General features: G+C 42.5%; 2 protein-coding genes across 7 annotated transcripts in view; one reads left to right on the top strand and one right to left on the bottom strand.

Moving 5' to 3' along the window:
- Positions 1 to 10,019, top strand: part of LOC102194612 (myosin phosphatase Rho interacting protein) — a 52,805-nt gene extending 42,786 nt beyond the window's left edge. For 5 of the 6 annotated variants that reach the window (XM_005753891.1, XM_013916134.1, XM_013916133.1 and 2 more), the window contains 9 exons: positions 630 to 4,334; positions 6,162 to 6,309; positions 6,400 to 6,505; positions 6,719 to 6,878; positions 6,965 to 7,072; positions 7,192 to 7,278; positions 7,348 to 7,510; positions 7,922 to 8,007; positions 9,496 to 10,019. In XM_005753891.1, coding sequence (XP_005753948.1) covers positions 630 to 4,334; positions 6,162 to 6,309; positions 6,400 to 6,505; positions 6,719 to 6,878; positions 6,965 to 7,072; positions 7,192 to 7,278; positions 7,348 to 7,510; positions 7,922 to 8,007; positions 9,496 to 9,567 — 4,635 coding nt within the window. In that variant the 3' untranslated portion in view covers positions 9,568 to 10,019. Of the gene's footprint in view, positions 1 to 629; positions 4,335 to 6,161; positions 6,310 to 6,399; positions 6,506 to 6,718; positions 6,879 to 6,964; positions 7,073 to 7,191; positions 7,279 to 7,347; positions 7,511 to 7,921; positions 8,008 to 8,122; positions 8,206 to 9,495 lie in introns of all 6 variants that reach the window. The other variant, XR_001290652.1, reaches the window with a different exon arrangement.
- Positions 10,020 to 14,848: 4,829 nt separating this feature from the next.
- prr35 (proline rich 35) lies at positions 14,849 to 20,055 on the bottom strand. The gene is made up of 4 exons (XM_005753890.1): positions 19,997 to 20,055; positions 19,435 to 19,481; positions 15,945 to 17,506; positions 14,849 to 15,839 (listed from the first exon to the last, which is right to left on the bottom strand). Exons 3-4 carry the CDS (start codon positions 17,336 to 17,338, stop codon positions 15,026 to 15,028), a joined length of 2,208 nt encoding a protein of 735 aa, XP_005753947.1. The 5' UTR covers positions 17,339 to 17,506; positions 19,435 to 19,481; positions 19,997 to 20,055; the 3' UTR covers positions 14,849 to 15,025.
- Between the last annotated feature and the right edge of the window lie 1,031 nt (positions 20,056 to 21,086).

Here is a 21,086-nt window from a genome sequence, read left to right as displayed (position 1 = left end):
AGTATGTACTGTACTAACAGGTGTGTGGGTGCTTATTCTCTGATATTGCTATGCGTGGTTGTGGTTTTCTTAGCATGAGATTTTCACTAACTGTTTTTTGATGGAGTTTCACATCTCATGGGAAAGTAACTGATTTGATCTGATGTGCTCAAGGTAAGAAAGAGGATCAATAAGCCTCACGCTGTGCTTTTTCTCTCTGCATGTGTCCTTTCGCAGCTTGATTTCTGCATGCTTTGTGTTTCTGAATAAGTGTGTGATTAATGCCTCTTTTTTTTTTTTCTTTTTTTTTTTTTTTTTTTACATTAAACACTTTTAGGTCATACCATGAAATCACATTATGTTTGGTCATGTTGTATTCTTTTAAATCACCATATTGATCACCCATTTTTTGGTTAATTGTTTTTTGTTTTTTTTTTGGGGGGGGTGTTTGAAGGTGACTTCATCTAAACCTTTCTGTTTTCAAGTCACCTCTGAAAAAGCACAGTAGTAGCTTGAGGGAAAATTTACTTTCCTAAAAAAAAGAGAAGTTATTTTCTTCCTGGTTATCCCCGAGATGTGGCTCTCTGTATTTAGTAGAGGGGAAAGTAACGTGATGATATTAATGAAACTATCTCATCAATCTTTTCAAGAGCGCAACACCTCCTACGTCTTCACCGCACAGAGTGCCATGGCAACACTTGCACAGGCTTAATCAAGATTTACAGGGTGAACTGGAGTCCCAGAAGCGCAAGCAGGACCTTGCACAGCAACAGATCCGGACATTGAAGAGAAGCTACACCGAAGCCCAGGATGCCGTAGAGCGCCACGAGTCCGATATTCAGGCTTTGCAGTCTAAACTTGCATCTGCAATGGCGGAAATTTTAGCAAGTGAACAGGCTGTGGTCCGGATGCGGAATGAGCTCAGGCTAGAGCAGGAGCGCTCAAAAGAACACGAAGAAGAATACAGTCATAGTGAGGCTACCCTACGAGCCCAGCTGAAGGACAGTGAAGACAGACTCCGTGAAGTAGAAGCTAACCTCCTGGAGAGAAACCAGGCCCTCAGGCAGCTGGAGCGCCAGCAGGCACTGCAGCGAGACCACGTGAGGGAGATACAGAGGTTGCAGGAGAAGCTGCAAGAAGTGACTGCTCGACTAACTGCTACAGAAGAGGGTCAGGCGCTGAAAGACGAGCGCCTTAAGCAGGAACAGCATAGCATGCAAGAGAGTCATGAAAGAGAGAGACAGAATCTGTGCAAAAGATTAGCTGAAGCTGAAACTGCACACAAGAAAGTAGAGGACAGGCTGTTCGAGGCTGAGCAGCAGGTAGAGGCCTTGTTAAGGGGTAGGCGGGCCTCAGGAGGTATAGAATGCAAGCAGGAAATGCTGAAGTTGCAAGAAGAGCTGGCTCAAAAGGCTGACATGGTTGAGTCACTGAAGGAAAGTGTCCGTAGACTGGAAGAAGAAAAAGGACATCTTACGTGTCGTTGTCAGGAACTCATCAACCAGATTGCTGAAGCAGACCGTGAAGTGAACAAGCTTCGCTCTCGCCTGGAAACAGAAGAAGCAGATTACTACACCTTGGAGCATTCATATGAGAGGGCCACCCAAGAGTTTCAGAAAATGAGCCAGTTCCTTAGAGAAAAAGAGGAGGAGATCCGGCAGACTAAGGAGATGTACGAGAGACTGATGGAACGCAAGGAGGAGGACCTAAAAGAAGCACTTATTAAAATGACTGCACTTGGCAACAGCTTAGAGGAAACTGAGCTGAAGCTGCAAGCCAAGGAGGAGCTTCTCTGTCAAATGACTCAAAGCCTCTTGGACAAAGTTGAGCCTTGTAATGCTGAGAAGGATCTGCAAGCCAAGCTTGTGGTTGCAGAGGACCGCATTGCAGCGCTGGAGCAGCACCTCAATGCCCTACAGCTGGGGTATGCTAATCTACACATGGAAAGGCAGCAAATCCCAGAACAGAGTGAGGAGGAAAGAACATCACCCTCCTCGTTATCAAACGCAGAGCTTTCTTTAGACAATACATCCACAACAGAGAGCTCCCCAGACGATAAGGAGTCTCAAGCTAAGAGACCAAGGATACGTTTTTCGAGTATTCAGTGTCAAAAATATGTCAATTTCGAGGTCCTGGACACTAGTCAAAAAATGAATCAGGATGTAGCTGAAGACATTGAGTTAACTGAAGGAACAGCTACTCCTGACTTCACAGCCCCACATGCTAATGACCCAGAGAAGTTTATCTCTATCATACATGCTCTTGAAACAAAACTGCTCGCCACAGAAGATAAGCTAAGAAACCTAACACAAAATCTGGATAGGCAACGATCCACCCAAGCAGAGGACTTGTCCGATATAGATTTAAAGATCGGCGAAAAGGATTCTTGCCCAGAGAAAGAGACTAGTGATGCAAGTGGTATACAGAGTAGTGCTGGCATTAAGCATTGTACCAATGCCCTTGTATGTGTGGAAAATGGTCGAGAAAAAGTTAGGGCTATTCTCAGTGGCTCACATGAAACAGATACACAGCTGCACTCATTGTGTGAGATAGAGAAGGATTTGTTCAATGCATCGCTGTACCTTCAACGGGGACAAAAGATGTTGGAAGAGCAATCACCAGCTTTCCATCCAAATCAAACCCCAGAGACTGTAGATAAAGAGGCAATGCACCTTTTTGCCAAAACTTTGTCCTTTGAGGCGATGGTTTTGAACAAGATGGCTTTGTTAATACAAACGTCAAAGTCTGACCTCCTGCAGGCTCTTACTGAGATCTGGGAGGACATTGAGCACATTAAAAGGAGTGACAAAGATTGCTTGGCTGTAGTTTATGCCGATGTCTTGACCAGGAAGCTGATTTTAGAAAGTGGGTTCTGGAAAGAACTTGAGAAAGCAGAGACGGATGTTGCTAAATCCAAAGAGGGTGGTGTATTAGATGTAGATGTTGATGCCAAAGTTGCCTTCAACAACTTCATTAAAGCAGAATTGTCCTACTCAATTCAAAATCTTAAGCTTTGCTATGAGGAGAAATTCAAAATACTTAAAAGGGAGCTTGCTGTAGCTCATAAAAACCTCTATGAAAGGGAAATGGCTTTGAAAGCAATTATTGAAGCCTCTAAAAGGCCTGATTTGAAAACTGTCATAAAAGAAGTCAAAAACAACTTTGGATTCAACAAACAAAAGCTGGCGGACATTCACCCTCCCGAGCTTGCTCCGTACATGGAGCAGATCGAAATAGAAGAAGCTAGAGACTTGGCTGAGGAAATCGTAGACAGACACTTGGCTGGTGAAATGCCCTCTTATGGCATTGACTCTGTTGAATCACTGCAAAATGCTCATGAAAGCCTGGCTAATGAACTTCAAAGACAAGCAGCGATCCTCCACAAGTATGCCCAAGAACTAGAAAGTGGCGAAAGCAATCCCGCACTGTCTAAAATGATCCGATCTCTTCTAGGACACCAAACTTCACATATTTTCACAAGTACCTCTCTTTGTATGCGTGAAGCCCTCACCCAGGCTCAAGTGGCATATGTGGCATGTAGGTTACGGGCCATGCATGAACAAGATTTAGGCTATTGTAAACAGACCAGTCAAACTATGGATGATCTCGTGCAGCAGCATGCACGCAGTGTCACAGCAATCCAAGAAAAATATGAAGAGTCTTTACAAGAGGAGCGCCGGAACTTCAAGCAAATGGTGGAATCTCTCCAGAAGGAAAATCAGACACTTAAGAGTGAGATTAGCAAACGTGTGAATCAGCTCTCGCAGCAGCAGCAGCAAGTGGTCTTCTTAGAGAAAGAGTTTCAGAAAGGGACGGAAGACCTGAAGCAGAAGCATCAAAGGGAGCTGAGCCGAGCAGAACAAGGCTGTGCCTCAACAGAGCTGGCCCTCATGGAAGCAGCAGCTGACAGTCAACAAAAGTTAGAGGTTCTGCTAGCAGACATGGACACAATGGAGGAGAGGCACGAGAGTCATGTGAGGAAGCTCGAGGAGCAGTTTGAAATGAGGGTTTGCGAGCTCCAGCATATCCACAAGGACAACATCGAAAAGTTACGTTCAGAGTATGTGGAGAACATTCAGAGTCTCAAAGATCACCCATCTTACGATCAAAACCCTGAGGTCTCACAGCCACCTCCTTATGAGGAGGCCGCTACGCCAATGGAAGAGGAAGAGCAGGGAAAAGGGGACGATGTACAGCACATATCAGAGGTCGACTCCATGGTGGTTCTGAAAGACCGCATTCAAGAACTGGAGACTCAGATGAATAATATGAGGGACGAACTGGAGAACAAACACCTTGAAGGAGATGTGGCCAGCCTGAGAGAGAAATACCAGAGAGACTTTGAAAGCCTCAAGGTTTTTGCTCTTTCATTTTACCATTTTAGTGAATAAACCCTTTTTAAGGGAGAGAGATCAGTAGTTATTATAGCCAAAGAAGAATTAACTTTGATTCTTTGATTTCTAATCCTCAGTAACTGGTGATTCGAGTAACTGAGGATTAGGAATTGGGAAATGGTGTGATTTGAGATGAGTGAAACATGTTTAAATTGAACAGTTACATCATCTGTGGGCTGTAGCATGATTGTAACTGGAGCTTTAAAGGATGTCCTGAACTCCTAGGTGATAAATCATAACCACCGTGGTAACTGTAGACTGTATATAAAGCATGGAAATAGGCTCTAGGCCAAACCCCTTAGATCTCTAATGAACTGGACCAATGAAACTTCCCTTTATGTCAGTGTAAAGAAGTTTAACTACACATTTAATATCCCTGAGATATCTTTATATAAGTAAAATAAGCATATTTTCCACAATTTGTCTGTTCTTTTACATATAGAAAAGCTGCTGTGTTAAAAGAGAGAAATCTTTCAGCACAACTCTTTGGGCTGAAGTTGTAAGAAATAAATGTGTAAAATGACACAAAGTTCTGGTAGCTCATTACCCAGACTCCCCTGTAATTGTAAAGCAGAAAGTTTTTAATGGTACGGAAAATTGTGTCTTTATAAAATAGTTGCTTCAGTGTAAAAAAAAAAAAAATACAACAAAAAACAAACATAAATGTCTATAGTAGATGGAGAATTTGTTCTGTCATTTAATTCTTTGGCTATTACTTAATTACTTTGGTATGGTATGAATGGCCAAAGGCAGGCTTTTATTACTAATGAGCTGTGACACTTATGAATATGCAGCTAAAAGTCCAAAATGTATGTACTCTTTCATATTTTCCAAAGCCATCCAGTGAGGCAGATTGCTGGGCCAATTCTGGCCTTTGGGCCTTATGTTTGACGCTGCTGCTTTAGGTTTTAAAACTGATGAAGTGTCTTAAATGTGCAATATTTCCAATGAACAGCAGGAGGCGACGACTTTGGTTTACATATAGAAGTCCTCAGGAAACACATTCGTAATGAGTTAATGGCCTCAGCATATTGAATACAACAGGACCTTATTGTATTTTTTATGCAAGTTAAAAATCTTGTTGGCCATCTGAGTCGGAGCTTCAAAAGCTTGCTCGATGAATGACATCAGTAGGTCGTCCATCTTTTATATACAGTCTCTGCTAATGAAAGTGTTGTTAATTAATAGACTAATAGAACTAGTCTGTTAATTAGACTAATAGCCTATACAAGACTGTTAAATTGATAAAAGTTTTAGAATTATGTTTCTAAAATGTTTTTATATCTATCTCAATCTATACAGACATATAGATATAAACTATGGGTTTGTTGTCTCAGGAAGGTTCTGATCTTTCGGTATTCTTCAAATCCTGCTGATCAGCTGGGGACATCCTTTTTTGTTTCAAACAAAGAAGCAAAGCAACCAATAGCAGGTTGTCTTGAGTCCTTTCTGACACAAATTGTATTTCAGTTTACTTTAAATACTCATTTGGGCATCAGTAATCACACCATTTCCCACTTTCAGAATAAAGTAGCCTATCAGAGTAAGAGTCTATCAGTATAAACTGCAGCTTGGCTGGCCTAGAATCTCTATGCTTTACTCGCTCTGTTACTAACATAGACAATTTCTACTTCTAAAAGTCTTGCATGGCCTCTATCACTGATTTTTGCATGTAGTCGAGTGAGTTATAGATAATTTACTAAATCTGTAGTCAAAAATAAAAATGTAGCTGCAGTGAATGCATAATTCTTTTCGCAACGACAGATTGTTGACTTTTTCTTCCACTAGGCCACATGTGAGCGTGGCTTTGCCGCAATGGAGGAGACACACCAGAAGGTGATCGAAGACCTCCAGAGGCAGCATCAGAGGGAGATTTCCAAGCTCATGGAAGAGCGAGAGAGGCTATTGGCTGAGGAGACGGCTGCCACGATTGCTGGTAAAGAAAGGGTCTCATCGCTCGTAGCTGCTGTGCTTTGATGACTGTCATACAGTGACTTGATATATGTGCTCTGTTTTTTTAATGTAGCTATTGAAGCTATGAAGAATGCGCACAAGGAGGAACTGGAAAAAACCCAGCGCTCCCAAATAAGCGGACTGAACTCTGACATTGATGAACTACGCTTACAATACGAGTATGTTTTACAAGGGGAAACCTAAACTTTGCATCCAGTGTATTTACTATATCAGTTGGGTGTCAACATTTAATCTTGACTGGGGCCTAAAAACTGTACTGATGTGTTGCAGTTGCTTTTGGGGGGAAAAAACAGTTTTATTATATGATGAAAGAAGCTTCTGCGCTGTGAAAAACACAAATGCATGTTGACACTGATTATCTGACTGTGTAGGGAGGAGCTGCAGTCCATCCAGAGAGAACTGGAGGTGCTGTCAGAGCAGTACTCTCAGAAATGTCTAGAGAACGCTCACCTGGCTCAGGCGCTGGAGGCCGAGAGGCAGGCCCTCAGGCAGTGTCAGAGAGAGAACCAGGAGCTAAATGCACACAACCAGGTCAGACTCCGCAATCCTGCACACGTACTGTGAATACAAACCTGTTTTTGTCCACAGGTTTGAATACAACTCCATTTTTCTAACAGGAATTAAATAACCGGCTGACTGTAGAGATCTCTCGGATGCGCTCCTGTTTTAGTGGGGAAACCGCTCACTCATCACTTTCCCAGGGCAAAGATGTGTATGAACTGGAGGTATGTTTAAACAAGCACACACACACACACACACACACACACACACACACACACACACACACACACAGACGCTCAACTCATGTTGCTCTACACCCTAAGTGCCTCTCCCTGTCTTGTAGGTATTGTTACGAATAAAGGAGTCGGAGATCCAGTATCTCAAACAAGAAATCCACTCTCTGAAAGACGAGCTACAGTCTGCTTTAAGGGTAAGCACATCTCCCTGAGAGTGATTTAAAAATCTGAGGCCGTATATTCATCCCCGATCATTTTACCAGGACAAGAAATATGCCACAGACAAATATAAGGACATCTACACAGAACTCAGCATTGTAAAAGCAAAAGCAGACTGCGACATCAGCAAACTGAAGGAGAAGTTGCTCATTGCCACAGAAGCTTTAGGTGAGAGGACTGTCGATGGAACAGTTACATCTGGATATGGTGAGTAGAAAATGCTCAATTTGACTTTAATCTTTGTTCTTTTTAGTTCCCATTTATATCCAGATATCCGTGAAGTCTACTAACATGGCAACAACCAAAGGCTGAGCAAAGCTGTGTTTATTATAAATATGTTACAACTATCCAACCAGCCACCTTTAGTGCCACCCGGGGATTGTCTCTTTTTGGATTGCTGTTGGTTTGAACTGGGAAAAAATGCCTTCAATCCTCGAAATGTTTTTAACATTGTTTTGCTATCTTTATCCTTCCTGAGAAAGATGCGTCTTCCTCTTGGTAAAGTTAGGAAAAATTGTTTTAAGATTACCACTTAAATGCGAACAGATGCTGTCGGTTATATATTTTTTTGAAGAAGCATCACCACTGTTAATAATAGGGTCTTTATTGTGTTTTTAGATATCATGAAGTCCAAAAGTAACCCAGATTTCATGAAAAAAGAACAGTCGGCGAGCTCCAGGCATTCACGAGGTTTAAGGTCAAAGGTGAGTGTTTGCCGTGTCGTTTGTTGCTTCTGTGGTAGAAACGTGTTCAGTCAGTCAGAGGTCATGTTTTACTGGAAGTGCTTCAAGTGTTTCATCTGTCTGTTTTATCCGTCAGTCTGTCACCGAGCAGGTCTCATGGGATAGCTGACACTCCCATTGTGGGGTGATCCCCTCCCAACCCCCGCCCCAACATATGCTGTAGGTATAATGTGATAGACAAACAGCATGCCCTCCATGCCTACCTACCTAACTATGCATGATTTCATCTCCCCTCTGACCCCAAACTCTTTCTTTTGGCTCCACCGTGAGCAATCGAAATATGATATTTCAGCTGAATATCAGAGGTGTGAGGGTGTTACTCATCAAAATATTTTTAGTTAGTCCTCTCCTGCGACTGCAGAAACGGTTAAAAGATGAAAAGAAACTGTAGCGCTTTCACATCAATGAAGTACTGAACTGTTCTGGGTACTCACTGTGAGGACTGTCTTTTGTTTTTGTTCTGTGTCGTTTTTCTTTATTTAAAAATGTTTTTTACATTAACAGTTTTTTGTTTGTGGCTGTTTGAATCCTCTGTTTTGGTGTTGTGCATACGGTACTGTGCAAAAGTCTTGAGTCACCTCCTCATGTCTTCATTTTGCTTCCGAGGAGCCAGATGTTCAGTTGTTTAATTATATTGTGGTCTTGACCAATAATTTTTCAGGCTTTCTGGGTCCTTGTCCCCAGTTCCTGACTATTTTCAGATGTGTTTTCCTGTTTTTAAGCCACTCAACACTGACTTGAATCATTAAAGTACAAAAGAAGGCACCTAACTCAAGGATTTAACCAGTTTGGTTTACACATAACTTGAAAAAAATGTGTTTTTGCCATTTCTTTAGTTAAAACCCCAACAAATGCCAAGATAACATAACATAGTTGTACAGGCATAACAAATATTCTTACGTCAATAAGAGAAACTGTCTCAGCTTGGTGTGCAGCGAGTCCTTAAATGTGATTGAAATGGATGGAAAACAAAAAGAGGACAAAATCCAGCCGAGACCTGACACAGATGAGATATATTTGAAGGTTCATAAGAACTTTGCTTTCATGAAGCCATTGTTAACTGAGAACTTTACCTGAAGACTAGTTAAAGAAAGCAGAGGAAAGCTTGGCTAAAAGTTTGAGCTGTGTTGCAGAGTAAAGGTGGTGATATCATTTTTCCAAGCAGAATATAAATAAATAAGGGCCGGCTCAAGACTTTTTCTCTGTACTGCATTTATGTGGCATGACCATATCCATTTATATTTTTCCTGTACGTCGTGTGTTTTAACCTTTTAAATTAAAGTGTGTCGAGCAGAACACATCTGGGATTAGAAGCTGTGACTGTTTTGTTGTTTCTGACTTTGTGGGTTTTTTTCCTTTGCGTCTGTGTGTGTTTGTGTGTTCGCTCTTTTCTGCCCACATGCGCATTATTGCCTCATAACAGTAAATGACTTTGTTTGTCTTTAACAGAGCCTGAAAGAGGGACTCACCGTGCAGGAGCGCATGAAGCTTTTTGAGGCAAAAGATTCCAGAAAGATTTAACCTGAAAAGTTTTTTGCTTTTTTGTTTTTTTTTCTCTGTTGTTCTTTGTTTTTGTTTTTTTACGCCTGCCGTGCCATCATGGGCTGAAGATGTTGGGGTGGCATCTGAGATCAAGGACTTTAATCTATCTGTTCTAAGCCTCTTTCACGTTTTAGCTCGATCTTGTCTCTTATTTTAATTCTTAAAGTACATACACTTACGATCAGGCCAAGTTGGAGTTGTGTCAAACGCGCTGTGAGAGAGATTCGATTACAGCTTTTCTGTTGATCCTCCAAAATGCCAAAACTGACAGCAATACATAATATGAATAATATATAAATATAAATATATCCCAATATTGAATTAAGTATCTGCTGTATTTTATTATTGTAATAGTGTCTATATCTAATAATTTTTAACGTGCTTAATGTTGCACCAGTTCTCCTGTACATAACTACTGGACACATGTAGACTATGGTTTGCTATTATTGTTGGGGCATCTGCTGTACTATTTGATTGATATTGGAAAACAATGTGATGCTTACCTTGGTATGATGTATGAGTGTTTTATAAAACGGTGTGTCTGTGTGTGGAAGTGGGGGGGGTGAGATTGCACTTACCTTTTGACTACTTGAGGAGGCTTGTTTTTATTCGTCTCAGAATCGGTGTAGTGACTTCCAGTCGATTTATTGCAGTGCAACCAAACATGCTGACTCGCGTCACATTAGGTGACCAGCCGTAATTTGTTAGCGATACAGGAATTTATTTCAAATATCTTAAATTCTGACTTTGTGTTTGCTTCAGTGTGAGAATTATCATCTCCTTAAACCTGAACCTGTTTTTTGGATTTGCATGATCACGTTGCCTCCTTTTCCTACTCTTTGCTTTAGTGTGGCGCTCTAGACAATTATAAGCTTTGCTTTGCAAGTCCTACTGCTGAGATGCTGAGATTGAGATGTTTTACTGTAAGCGGCAGTCTTGAAGCACTTGGCCCAGTCCCTGACCTCTTACTGAAATCTAGTCGTGCCTCAACTGAGTGAAGAATATAGACATCCATGAAACCTGTGCAGCTATGGATACACACTGTATAGTATTCAAACCACGCCTTGTGTATATAAATATATGCCACACGGAAGACTTCTGTGTTTTGTTTTAAACTTGTACCTTGCTCTCTAGCTCTATAAGAAATATATATGAATATTTTTTATTTTCATTTGAATGTATAACGTCAAATAAATGAAGTGTTTAAAAAATCTGTGGCTTGCATTTTTCTTTTTACAGACTTGGGATTCAGCAGTTTGTGCACCCATTCCTTACACAATTCTTCGTTAATTTATTATTTAGCTGTAAGGTGTGAGTCTGTGGTGGAAGAACCTACTCACTGGACACTTGAATAAGTCCACCTTTCCAGTACCAGGTTGGACTCACTGATTGCCTTCAGAGCTGCCTTTAATTCTTTTGTAGATTCAACAATGTGCTGGAAATGTTCCTCTGAGATTTTGGTCCATATTAACATGAAGGCTTCACACAGTTTCCATGGTGACATCCCAAAGGTGCTCTATTAGATTGACATCTGCTGACTGGAGGCCTTTTGAGTACAGAACACTTTGAGCTTTGTGCCATAGTGCGTTACTCAGATAGGTACACTGGTCATAAAGGGATGGACATGGTCAGTAACGGTACTCGGGTAAGCTGTGTTGCTTAAATGATGCTCAGTTGGTTCTAAGGAGTCCCACATTTCCTGAGAAAATATTGCTTTCCAGTCTTCAGTATTACCATTCTCTGATATTTGGCATCAAGAAGGTATTTTTACTCAGAGCTCACTGATAGTTTCTCGTTTTCAGTCTCTGAAGAGATGTTTGTTGGGAACCTCAGCCTGTCTGCTACCAACAGCCATGCCACATTCAGAGTCACTTAAATCACTTCTTTTTCCCACTCTGATGCTCACGAGGTTTTCTTGACCATGTCTACGTCCCTAAATGCCCAGAGTCAGTATCACAACAGTCAGGATGTTCTGTGCTACCAGTGCCTGGAGGCGGCTGCTGTACAGAACAAAGCTGGTCAGATGTTTAAACTCAGACCCACTTCAGTCTAGGTATGTAGTGGGTAAACTGATTTATTTGTTGAATGAATAGTGAGCAAAGGTGAACAGAAAAGCAGAGAATATTGACTACCTTAGATTTTCTAGGTCCTGGAAGGACCCTTGTTCAATAAAGTCGAGGGTGTTTAATCGGAGGCTGAGCTCTGTTATCTTCAACAGCTTACTGAGAGACCTCTTGGTTGCTTGGTTCAGCAGGCTGAGCTGTGGGTGGAGCTGGGTGAGGGCACTGAATGCTTTTGACTCATCTGCAACTTGTTGAAAAATAAACTGGCACCAGTCTCTTCAGAGGGATGAACCACTTATGGTCAGTGTTGTGGATTTTGTTCTTATCAAAGCTAAATAAAACCGGGAGGTTATGCAGGCCTTTGAATATGTCCTGATGAGCGGTGAGATTATTTCGATTCAGGGTTTTGAGAACCCTCAAACATAGTACTGGTGGGATTTAGCCTGAGTGTGTTCCCCTTACCCAATGACAACTGAGCCACATCTCCAAGATTTGCATCCGGAATAATAACCACTTCCAGGGATTACGTTCCACGAACCTGGAGTTGGGTTCAGATAACTTGGATCCTTTTCAAGTTAACTGGTTTCAAATTAGATTCAGACAAAACTTAAAGTGCAAGAGATGCTACAAAAACAAAGAAATGCAACATTGCATGAGCTACACATACATATACTTATTATTTTACAGAGATTTCTTCATAAACAAAGAAAAAAGCCCCAGGAGAACTTCTGGATGTTATTTACTAGGAGATTGATATACCTAAGAGTTGAAGAACCTCCAACCTCTTCACAGCTGAATGACTTGAGCATGTTGAGAGACAAATCAAGTTTCTGAACCACAGGAAGGATCAGAAAGAGGGTTCATAGGTGAGCACTTGCATCGTGGTGGATGTGTGAGATGTTGTTGGTTTAGAACATCCAGGATGTCCAGGTCTCTGAATTCTCCACCTTTTAGAGAAACTAACTGGTTCTAGCTCCGCTCCAGGTGTTTCAGCCTAAGCGATTCACCTGGGATCTCTGATCTTGTTCTTCTACAAGTTGATTGTAGTTTGTTATCAGGGAGGATGCTAACAAGATCACAGAGGTTAACAGAGTCACGGTTTGGCCACCACAGGACTTCTGTCTGGGCATTTAAAGCCAAGAGTACAGCAGGCTGAGGTGCTGAGCAGAAGCACAACAGCTCACAGCAATCTTGAAATCACAGCTGCTTCAAGACTGCAGTGAGGTCAGGCCTGAGAAATCTGAAGGTGCAGCAAGCTTTATTGGCTCCAACAGCTAAACACGAACGGATGTTCATCACTATGAGAGAGCTTTTCTTTGCATTCTTGTTGTCACGTACAAACTAGTCAGTGATGTAGTCAGTGGCTGATCTGTGATGATGGTAACGCACTTTTATCTTGTGGCTGATGTCTGAGGAAATATAACCCACGTCGTGCAAAAGATCACCCCGGTGAGTTTCTGCCGTTCCTGTCATTCGTGTTGTTTTCCTTTGTATTGTCAGCACTAACCCCAGGGATGCTCATCTGGCTTTGTCCACTTGAGGGCGCTATCATCTTGGCTCTTACTGTTCCCGAAACAAGAAAGAAAAAACACCCAAACAGGCCACAGACGCATGTTTTTCTAAGAAGCATCCAGATTATTTAATTTCACAGGGGTGGATTTTTTTCTGGATGCTTTTGCAGAAATTTTCTGTAAATTAAAGGGATTTTTTTTTTTCCAGCCAAGGAGAAAATCTACAAATCAAAGATTTATATTATTCTTTCATTTTCTCCTTCTACTACTCTTAGTAATACAAACTACCTTGCACTGATAAAGACTTTCAGCACCTTCATTCGACCCTATATAATCATTGTCTCTGGTTTAATAATCTATTCATTATTATTATTATTATTATTATTATTGTTGTTGTTGTTGTTGTTGTTGTTGTTGTTGTTGTTGTTGTTGTTGTTGTTGTTGTTGTTGTTGTTGTTATTATTATTATAATTATTATTGTTGTTGTTGTTGTTATTATTATTATGTATTTATGGGGATTTCTTTAACTATTTGGTTTTTTTTCTGATGTTCATAGGAGAGATCTAAATCTAGTCTAAATTTCTTTATATGTATAACAACAATAAAAAACTATTCTATTCTAATTATAAGAATAAGGCCTAAAATAGATAGAAGAAGAGGACTGTTGTTTTTCATCTTGTTAGTTAGTGCAATGACAAATCATACAGTTTCCATGCACCCATCACCTTCTGCTTATCCACTTCAGCCACCTTTCCCAGCTGCCATAGGGTGAAGGCCGGACAGGTCGGCTGTCTGTTGCAGAAAACGAAAACATAAATCCAAAGCTTATTGTTCTTTCTTTAGCAGGAAAAAAAAAGTGTGATATTGCAGGGACTAAATGTTGAATTTGCTGTTAAAATGAGCGGACAGTCATTTTTGGCCTGACCTCTTGAGGTCGAACATCCAGCGGTGGCTCTTCTGGTCGTGGCAGCTGACCTTTGCTGCTGCGTCTGGAGTGTGATGGTGGTGACGGGGCTAAAAGACGTGGGGCAGCCCTGCTCTCTGCGTCAGTCCTCGGGGGAGACGGGTCTCAAGTTTAGTTTATGTGGAGGTCGGCCCCGCAGCCAACCTTAGTAGTCGCACAGGTAACCCAGCCGATGGGCTTTGGCTTTAGGAGCTGCTTCACCTTTAGGACAACGTAGGCAAATTCAGGTCACGGTGCCTCTTTGGATCTATTTGTCTTTTTTTTTTCTCCCCTGTTTTTCTTTCTATCGATAAAGACTACAATGATAGCATCTGGCTTTGTGATTGCTCACCGTGCAGCAAAATGTTCAAATTAGTACCTTTTCTTTGCAAATATTGATTAAAATCTTCCCATTTTTCATTATTTTATGTGTCTTAACCCCTATTTTGCTCTGTTTTTGAAAAGAATGGATGTGTTTGTGTGTGTAATCCATTTTATTTTCAGCCCAACATGACATCATCCATATAAAAACATTAGCCTTTAAAACATTTTACATTAATTACATTTATTTTCAGTACAATATTTACAAATCAGCTCAGAGGATTATCTCTTGTCATGATCATTAATGTGCACAATTGTTTAAATTCACCTGTAAAAAAAAAAAAAAATGCTGATGTAACATTTTTAAAATGTCTAAACGTCCTTTAGTGTATCAGAAAAAAAATCCTCCAGATTTTTCAGTCATTCTCTGTTTACTTCATACGGTGCAAAATGTTTCTGTGAACAACTGAGAAACACAGCGACTTTCTTTTTTTTCCCAGCTGATGAAAGTCTGAGGCATGCCAGTAACCAAAAACAAAACTACACGTGAACCGCTGGATGGGTTCTGTTATATTACAGCCAGAGGAACAAGCAGAGTTTCAGTTGTCGGTAGCTGTTAAAGGGCTTGGAGGACAGTGGGCTTCGAGTCGCTGTATGGATGGGGGTCTCTTTGGGGGTTTGGCAGAGGAGGAGATGTCGGTGAACACTACTGATCGGCCGTCGGGGCAGAGCAGGACGCTGGAGTCGGCCTCACACTTGGTGGTTCTGCTTGCCCACAGAGCCTCAGCAGGACTGGGCCTCAGGCCAAGGCCACCAGGAGACAGGACCTCTGTGTTCACCACTGACGCCTGACTCATCTTGATCAGCATGTCCAGCGACTGTTTACGACTCTCAAGTGAAGCCCTTATCACCTTCCTCACGCTCTCGTCCTCCTCGTCCTCTCTTCTCTCTATGAGCTCCTCGTCCTCCTCCTCTGTCTCAGTTGCGTTTTCCTTAAGACCCCCATCTTCCCTCCTGCTCTGATCGCCAATCGACTCCGTCGAGTCCCTCTTTACTGACAGGTCGAGAGGCCCATCGCTCTGGCGAGCTGTTCGCTCCAAAGCCTGGTGAATGTGAGAAAGCTCGCTGCGGATTTTGTTAAGGTGCTCCCAGAGATGTCTCTGGGCAGGAAGGTCTTCCTTCTCTAGGTGGGAGATTTTGCGCTCGGCCTCGTGGTACTCCTGCAGCGCCTTGGAGAGGTCACCGAGCAGAGCAGCGACTGACTCAGACGCCCCGATTGTCCTGGCGGCAGCTGAGTCCTGGCTGTTGGGTCTTCCACAGGTTGAGAGAGAAGATGTTTCGCTGGTGGGGCTGGTGAGAGGATCGTTGTACCACAGCTCAGTGGGCCGACCTTGAACATGAGCATCCTGCAAACTGAGAAAGAGTGAAAGAAAAGAGTTAAATAAATACTCCTGCGAGGTTTAATCTACACCACAACTACTACCAATTTTATTACAAAAACAGTTCTGAGCTGTTTACCTGTCCGAAGAGAAGAGAAGTTTGTCTGTCCCCACATTAAGAGTCGATGCAGTTTGAATATTTTTCAGAAGGTCTAAAGTCAAGCCCAAGTTTGGCTTCTTCTCCGCAGGGGCCTCTTGGTTTCTTAAAGGAGCTCCTGCCCTCTTCAGACCCCAGCTTGCTCTGCCTTCCTTGGCTGCAGCCTGCAGTTTATCCCCCAGCCTGTAGCCCTGATCAGGGGAGTCTCTCTGAGGTGACACCCAGCCAGCGGGAGTGATGGTAGATCCCGGCCTCACAGCAGGCACTTTCCACAGATTGACTTTGGGCTGGAAACTGGACAGAGGACTTGCTTCTAGAGTGTTTGTTGATGTCTTGAGAGGCTTGCTGGTGTCGGTCTGACTGGATGCCTGTCCGAATGTGTGCTCGCACAGGAAGGGGTAGTATAGTCGAGGGGGGATGAGAGTTCGATCTGCGTGTGCGCTGGAGGCTGGGTGTATCAGCTGAGCGGCCGAGGCCAGGAAGGGGAGCTGGGCGAGCTGTGCGTGGGTCTGGGCTGTGACACCGGAGGCTGCGGTGGGAATAGCTGAGTTCATGTAGGAGAAAAGGCCAGGGCTGATAGGATAACCTACCCCAAGCACTGAAAGGTTAAGCCCAGTGGGGTCCTGGTAATCCACCAGGTTTGGTGGTGGGGGGTAACAGGGGATTGAATTATTCACTCGAGGCTGAGGACCTTCAGCTTTGGCTTTAGTGTGGCTGGATGCCAGCAGCCGCCACTGTTCTGACAGTAACCCGGGAGCTGTTAGGCATGTCTTTGATAGCTTATAATGTCTCAGTTGGGCCTCTACCTCCACAGAGCGGGCTCGTAAAAACTGATTTTCGAGAGAGAGCATGTCATCGAGCTCTGAATCTGGCTGTTTTGTTTTCTTCCTAGTGCTTTCTGCTGCTTCACCTCTGTCGCTATCACCGGAGCTTTCTTTGATCAGCCCAGCGATCTCTACCCCCTCGCCTCGTCCCTCTTCATCTTCTGGTCCCTGGCTGTCTCTGCCCTCACCATCCTCCTCTGCAGACCTCCTCTGACCCTGTCTTTCCTCAGTGCGAATCACCTGCTCTAGCTCATCCTTTCCGGGAGCGTGCAGGCCATGGGCCTGCTGAAAGGGCCGGAGCTGCTCTGGGTGCAGGATGTTGCCCTTTTTATACGGCCAATCTGACTCTATAAGCAGGGACAGAGAGTTCTTGCACAGGCTGTACTTCATATGGTTGTACAGGTGAGACTTCTCCATGCAGGTGAAGGGGCACTGGAAGCACTTGTAGTTGTAGGGTTTGCCCCACGGTCGGGGGATGTAGTGAGGCTTCTTCGGCTTGCGCTCCTTGTGTTTGCTGGCTGACGTGACTTTGCAGGTGTCATCCTTGGACATGGTTGAGTCTTGATATTTCTAAAGAGCGTGTGATTTAAATTTTGACAATTCAGGCTAGACTTTGAGATATTTCTTCAGAGTACATTTCATTTGTTGTGAGGTTTTCCTTAATTTTGCGAGTAGGTAGCGATGAAGAAGAGCATCATCTTGGTCAAATTGGAGCTGTACCTGTGAAATAAACAAGAGAGTGGATCGTGAATGAAAGCACAGACTGTATATATGATGTTTTGTTCTCTGCGAGTCAGAAGGAGGGATGCGGTTTTCATTTCTGTAAGAAAACAAACTATGAGAGGTAAAGTTCTGCGTGCACTGAAGGGTGATTTATGCCATTATGCACATATGTGTATTATGAGAGAACATTTGTTTTCTGCCCAAGCCGAGGGTTGCCACTAACCTAACTGCAGGGAGGCCCACGCTGCTCTGTTCTCACTGTACCTGCCACTACTCATTAGTTCCAGTGCAGTACCAGGCACTAGCAGGGCCCAGGGCTGGGGGCAAAGAGGGCTGTCACGGGGGACTCTGCACCTGTGCAGTGGGGTCTCACAGCATTCACAGCCCTGCTTGAGTTCTGGGGCCAGGCCCTCGAAGGCCGGCTACAGGCACCGCACGGCCATGCCTGGGATTGCACAGTGCTGGTACGCGAAGGAGAGAAGTTGGGGGTTTGAGGCCCGATTCCTAATGAGAGCCTGGCATCATGCCTATAGGGCGTCATTAGTGCCAGGACTGGGATCTGGGTCAGGACACGGTGCATAGGTTCCACTGCCTCGACTTACCAGCTCTACATTTAGACTGGGGTCATACTTGTTAGGCAATATTAGCAGGGATTATAATAGGTAGCATTTAATTGAATTTAATTTCCTTCTGATTGGAAAATATCAAAATATACATATATTTATTTACAGTTAGACATGTCTTACAAAAGAAGCCAACAAAACCTTTAAACCTGAGCACCTTTAAATATTATTACTGATCTTTTACACTACTTTTAAACATTATGCTTCGTTTTATGAATAAACAGGCAGATTTATTGATTAATTTTATTTTTAATTTTCTTCTGCATGTGTTAAGCAGGCTTGTCTTTTGGATTTAAGAACAAATAGTCCCTGTAGAATTTTTTCCCCTTATTCCACTCTCTCTTTTTTTTGCTCCTCTTCATCTTTTGTTATTTCATTAGTTCAAAATGTAGTTTAATTAACACCACTTCATTCCAATCCTTTCAGATAAATTCAAAAACATTTTTTCCCCATCTGTGAAATTGCAGAAACTTTGTGATCTCTTTGTACTGCGAGCGAAGCCATTGGGTGAAGCCTGCAGTGAAAAAGAAGATGCAAGCAGGCTAGTGCTCAGTTTAAAACACTCTGCTTTGGGGGCTTTTATTTTGCCGTTTTTTCCTCGGGACTCTCAAAGATGAAAGTCTACGTAAAGTTCAGGGTCCATGCTGAGGTAAAAAAGAAACTTCACCAACTCTTTTTTCTTTAATGCACGGATCTCTTCCAAGACTAGAAACAAAGGAGAGCCAAGCAAACACAGGTGACGGCGTGGATCATCATCTGTGAGACCATGAGACGAAGGCTAACAAAGGATGGCTGCTGCTCACCACTTTCCCAACTGGACCCCCAGAACTGGCCCGTTAGTGGATGACCATTTGACTGGCTCACTTGTCCGCCCCGGGGGTCTGACCTGAGCTTTGGGCTCATAATGGAGTCTAACAGCTGCTGCTGCGAGCCAATCAATAAAAATCATTTTTACAGTAGATTTTTTTCCCCCCTCTTCTGGTCACCGCTATCCGCTCTCCTCTCACTGACTGCGCTCTTTGGCCCCCCCGCTGCCCATATCTGAACCCTGTGGTCTTGTTTTAAGCTTTTAGGGACTACGATCAAACAAGCTTAACAGCTTGAACATCTATTGTTGCAATTAAGGAGGCTCACCACACTAAAAGCTTTGACAAGTTACATGCTACAGCAACCACACCGCTGACAGCAGAAAGGGACTTGGTTATTTTTTTAATGCACAGGAAGTCGATGCACGCAAAGACTGCAGGGGAAATTATTTTTAAGCTCTCGTGTTTAATAAATTCATTAAGTTTAATACTTTACCTAAGATGATAGCCCGGGTGAGCTGTCACTCCCTCTGAGAAAAAGTTCTAAAAAAAAAGAAGACAAGAAAATTTTTATGTTGACTTTCTTCTATGATTTAAAAAAAACATGAATTTCTGTAAATTTACAAATCAAGTAATATTGATGTATTTGCATTTAATTTTTTTAACTAAATTTAATAGAAATTAAAATGATGATGAATTAAAATAAGCTGACAATAATTCATTATAACACCACAGAAATGTATCTATCCAGTAATATTAAAATATACATATATATAAAAGATTCTCATTTTAAATCAAAATAGTAATGTAGTTTAATTAAATATATATAATATATATATTATTTATATATATAAATAATGACATCAAAAATCACTTTTTTCAAAATTAAAAAAAACAAAGGCATGCAGCAGGACATAAAACAGCATCAAACATTTCTGCCCTTCAAACAAAAGCAGCATTTAAACAGGCCTCTGCTTAACTTCCCTCTAAAATATCGCTCAGCCTTCACAAACAAACCTTGCTTCTTAAAGGAAAGGAGGAAACGTATTCATTCATACCTAAAGTGAGGTCCCGGTGTGGCTGTCTGTCACTCCTCTGCAGCGGCAGGGCAGCGCGTCCCGCTCAAATGGGAGCGCAGGAGCGAGTGTGGAGATATATATTGACTGGGAGCATTACCCCGAGGCGCTACAATACAGCAGCTCCCCCCCCCCTCTCCACCCTGTTTGCTTCCCCCCTCTCCACCTCTCTGGATTGTCAAGTGTGGTCTCCACCTTGCAGTCAGAATGCAATATAACAATTTACACAATGCTGGCAAAGGTTAGGTTAGTGATGGCTTCTTGTTACAACATAACAGAGGACAGAGGGGGTTAAATCCTCCATAACTGATACGTAATACTAAGAAGACTGACTTCTAAGGCTGACTCTGGATATTCAGTATTTTATTATGTTGGATTATGAGAAAAAGCTCTTATGAATGAACTATTTTTAGGCTTTTTACTTAAACATTGTTTAAGCTTCCTTGATTCTAATATCTGTGGTTTTAATTATAAGTCTTTAATTTTTAATAATCAAAAGTTACCAGAAAATATTCCTTCTTTTCATCTTATCTTGTGTATACTAAGCATTAAAGTCCACAGTGGAGGTAAAGGTGTGTGTTGTGGAGTGGTTAGTGGCTGTTTCCGCATCACCCGTCTTTACCTCCATCACCAGCTTCTTTTAAGGAACCTGTGCTGAGGATGATCAGTGCAGCGTGTCGGGGAACGGGTGGTGTGAGCTACAGCATCTCATCCACAAACAGTGACTTAGACATGACGCTTGCGTGCGCATATTCCCAGTTTAATAAAAGCCGTGTACACAGTGTACTCCTTTTATGTATTCCAGAGTAGGATGTTTGCAGTATTTTCCATGTGAGAGATACGCTGACATGATTTGGGTTTTCAGAGCAGCCTCTGGGCATGTATACAGTACATTTAGATTTGCCTGTTTTGGGTCAGGTTTGTCCACCAGTTTGCATTCTCACCTCAAAAGTCTCCACTTCTACAGGAGCTGGTTATCAACAGGTTTTTGGATATGCAAAAATACTGCCGGCTCAAACCTTTTCAAGAGCTTTTACAGCTTCGAATTCATGTCTGTGCATGTAAACGCGGA

The sequence above is a fragment of the Pundamilia nyererei genome, unplaced genomic scaffold (genome assembly GCF_000239375.1).
Source record: "Pundamilia nyererei isolate P.nyererei 1_Seehausen unplaced genomic scaffold, PunNye1.0 scaffold00476, whole genome shotgun sequence".
Classification (NCBI taxonomy): domain Eukaryota; kingdom Metazoa; phylum Chordata; class Actinopteri; order Cichliformes; family Cichlidae; genus Pundamilia; species Pundamilia nyererei.
The sequence above is the reverse complement of the archived record's forward strand: the minus strand, read 5'-3'. Positions and strand labels throughout refer to the sequence as shown.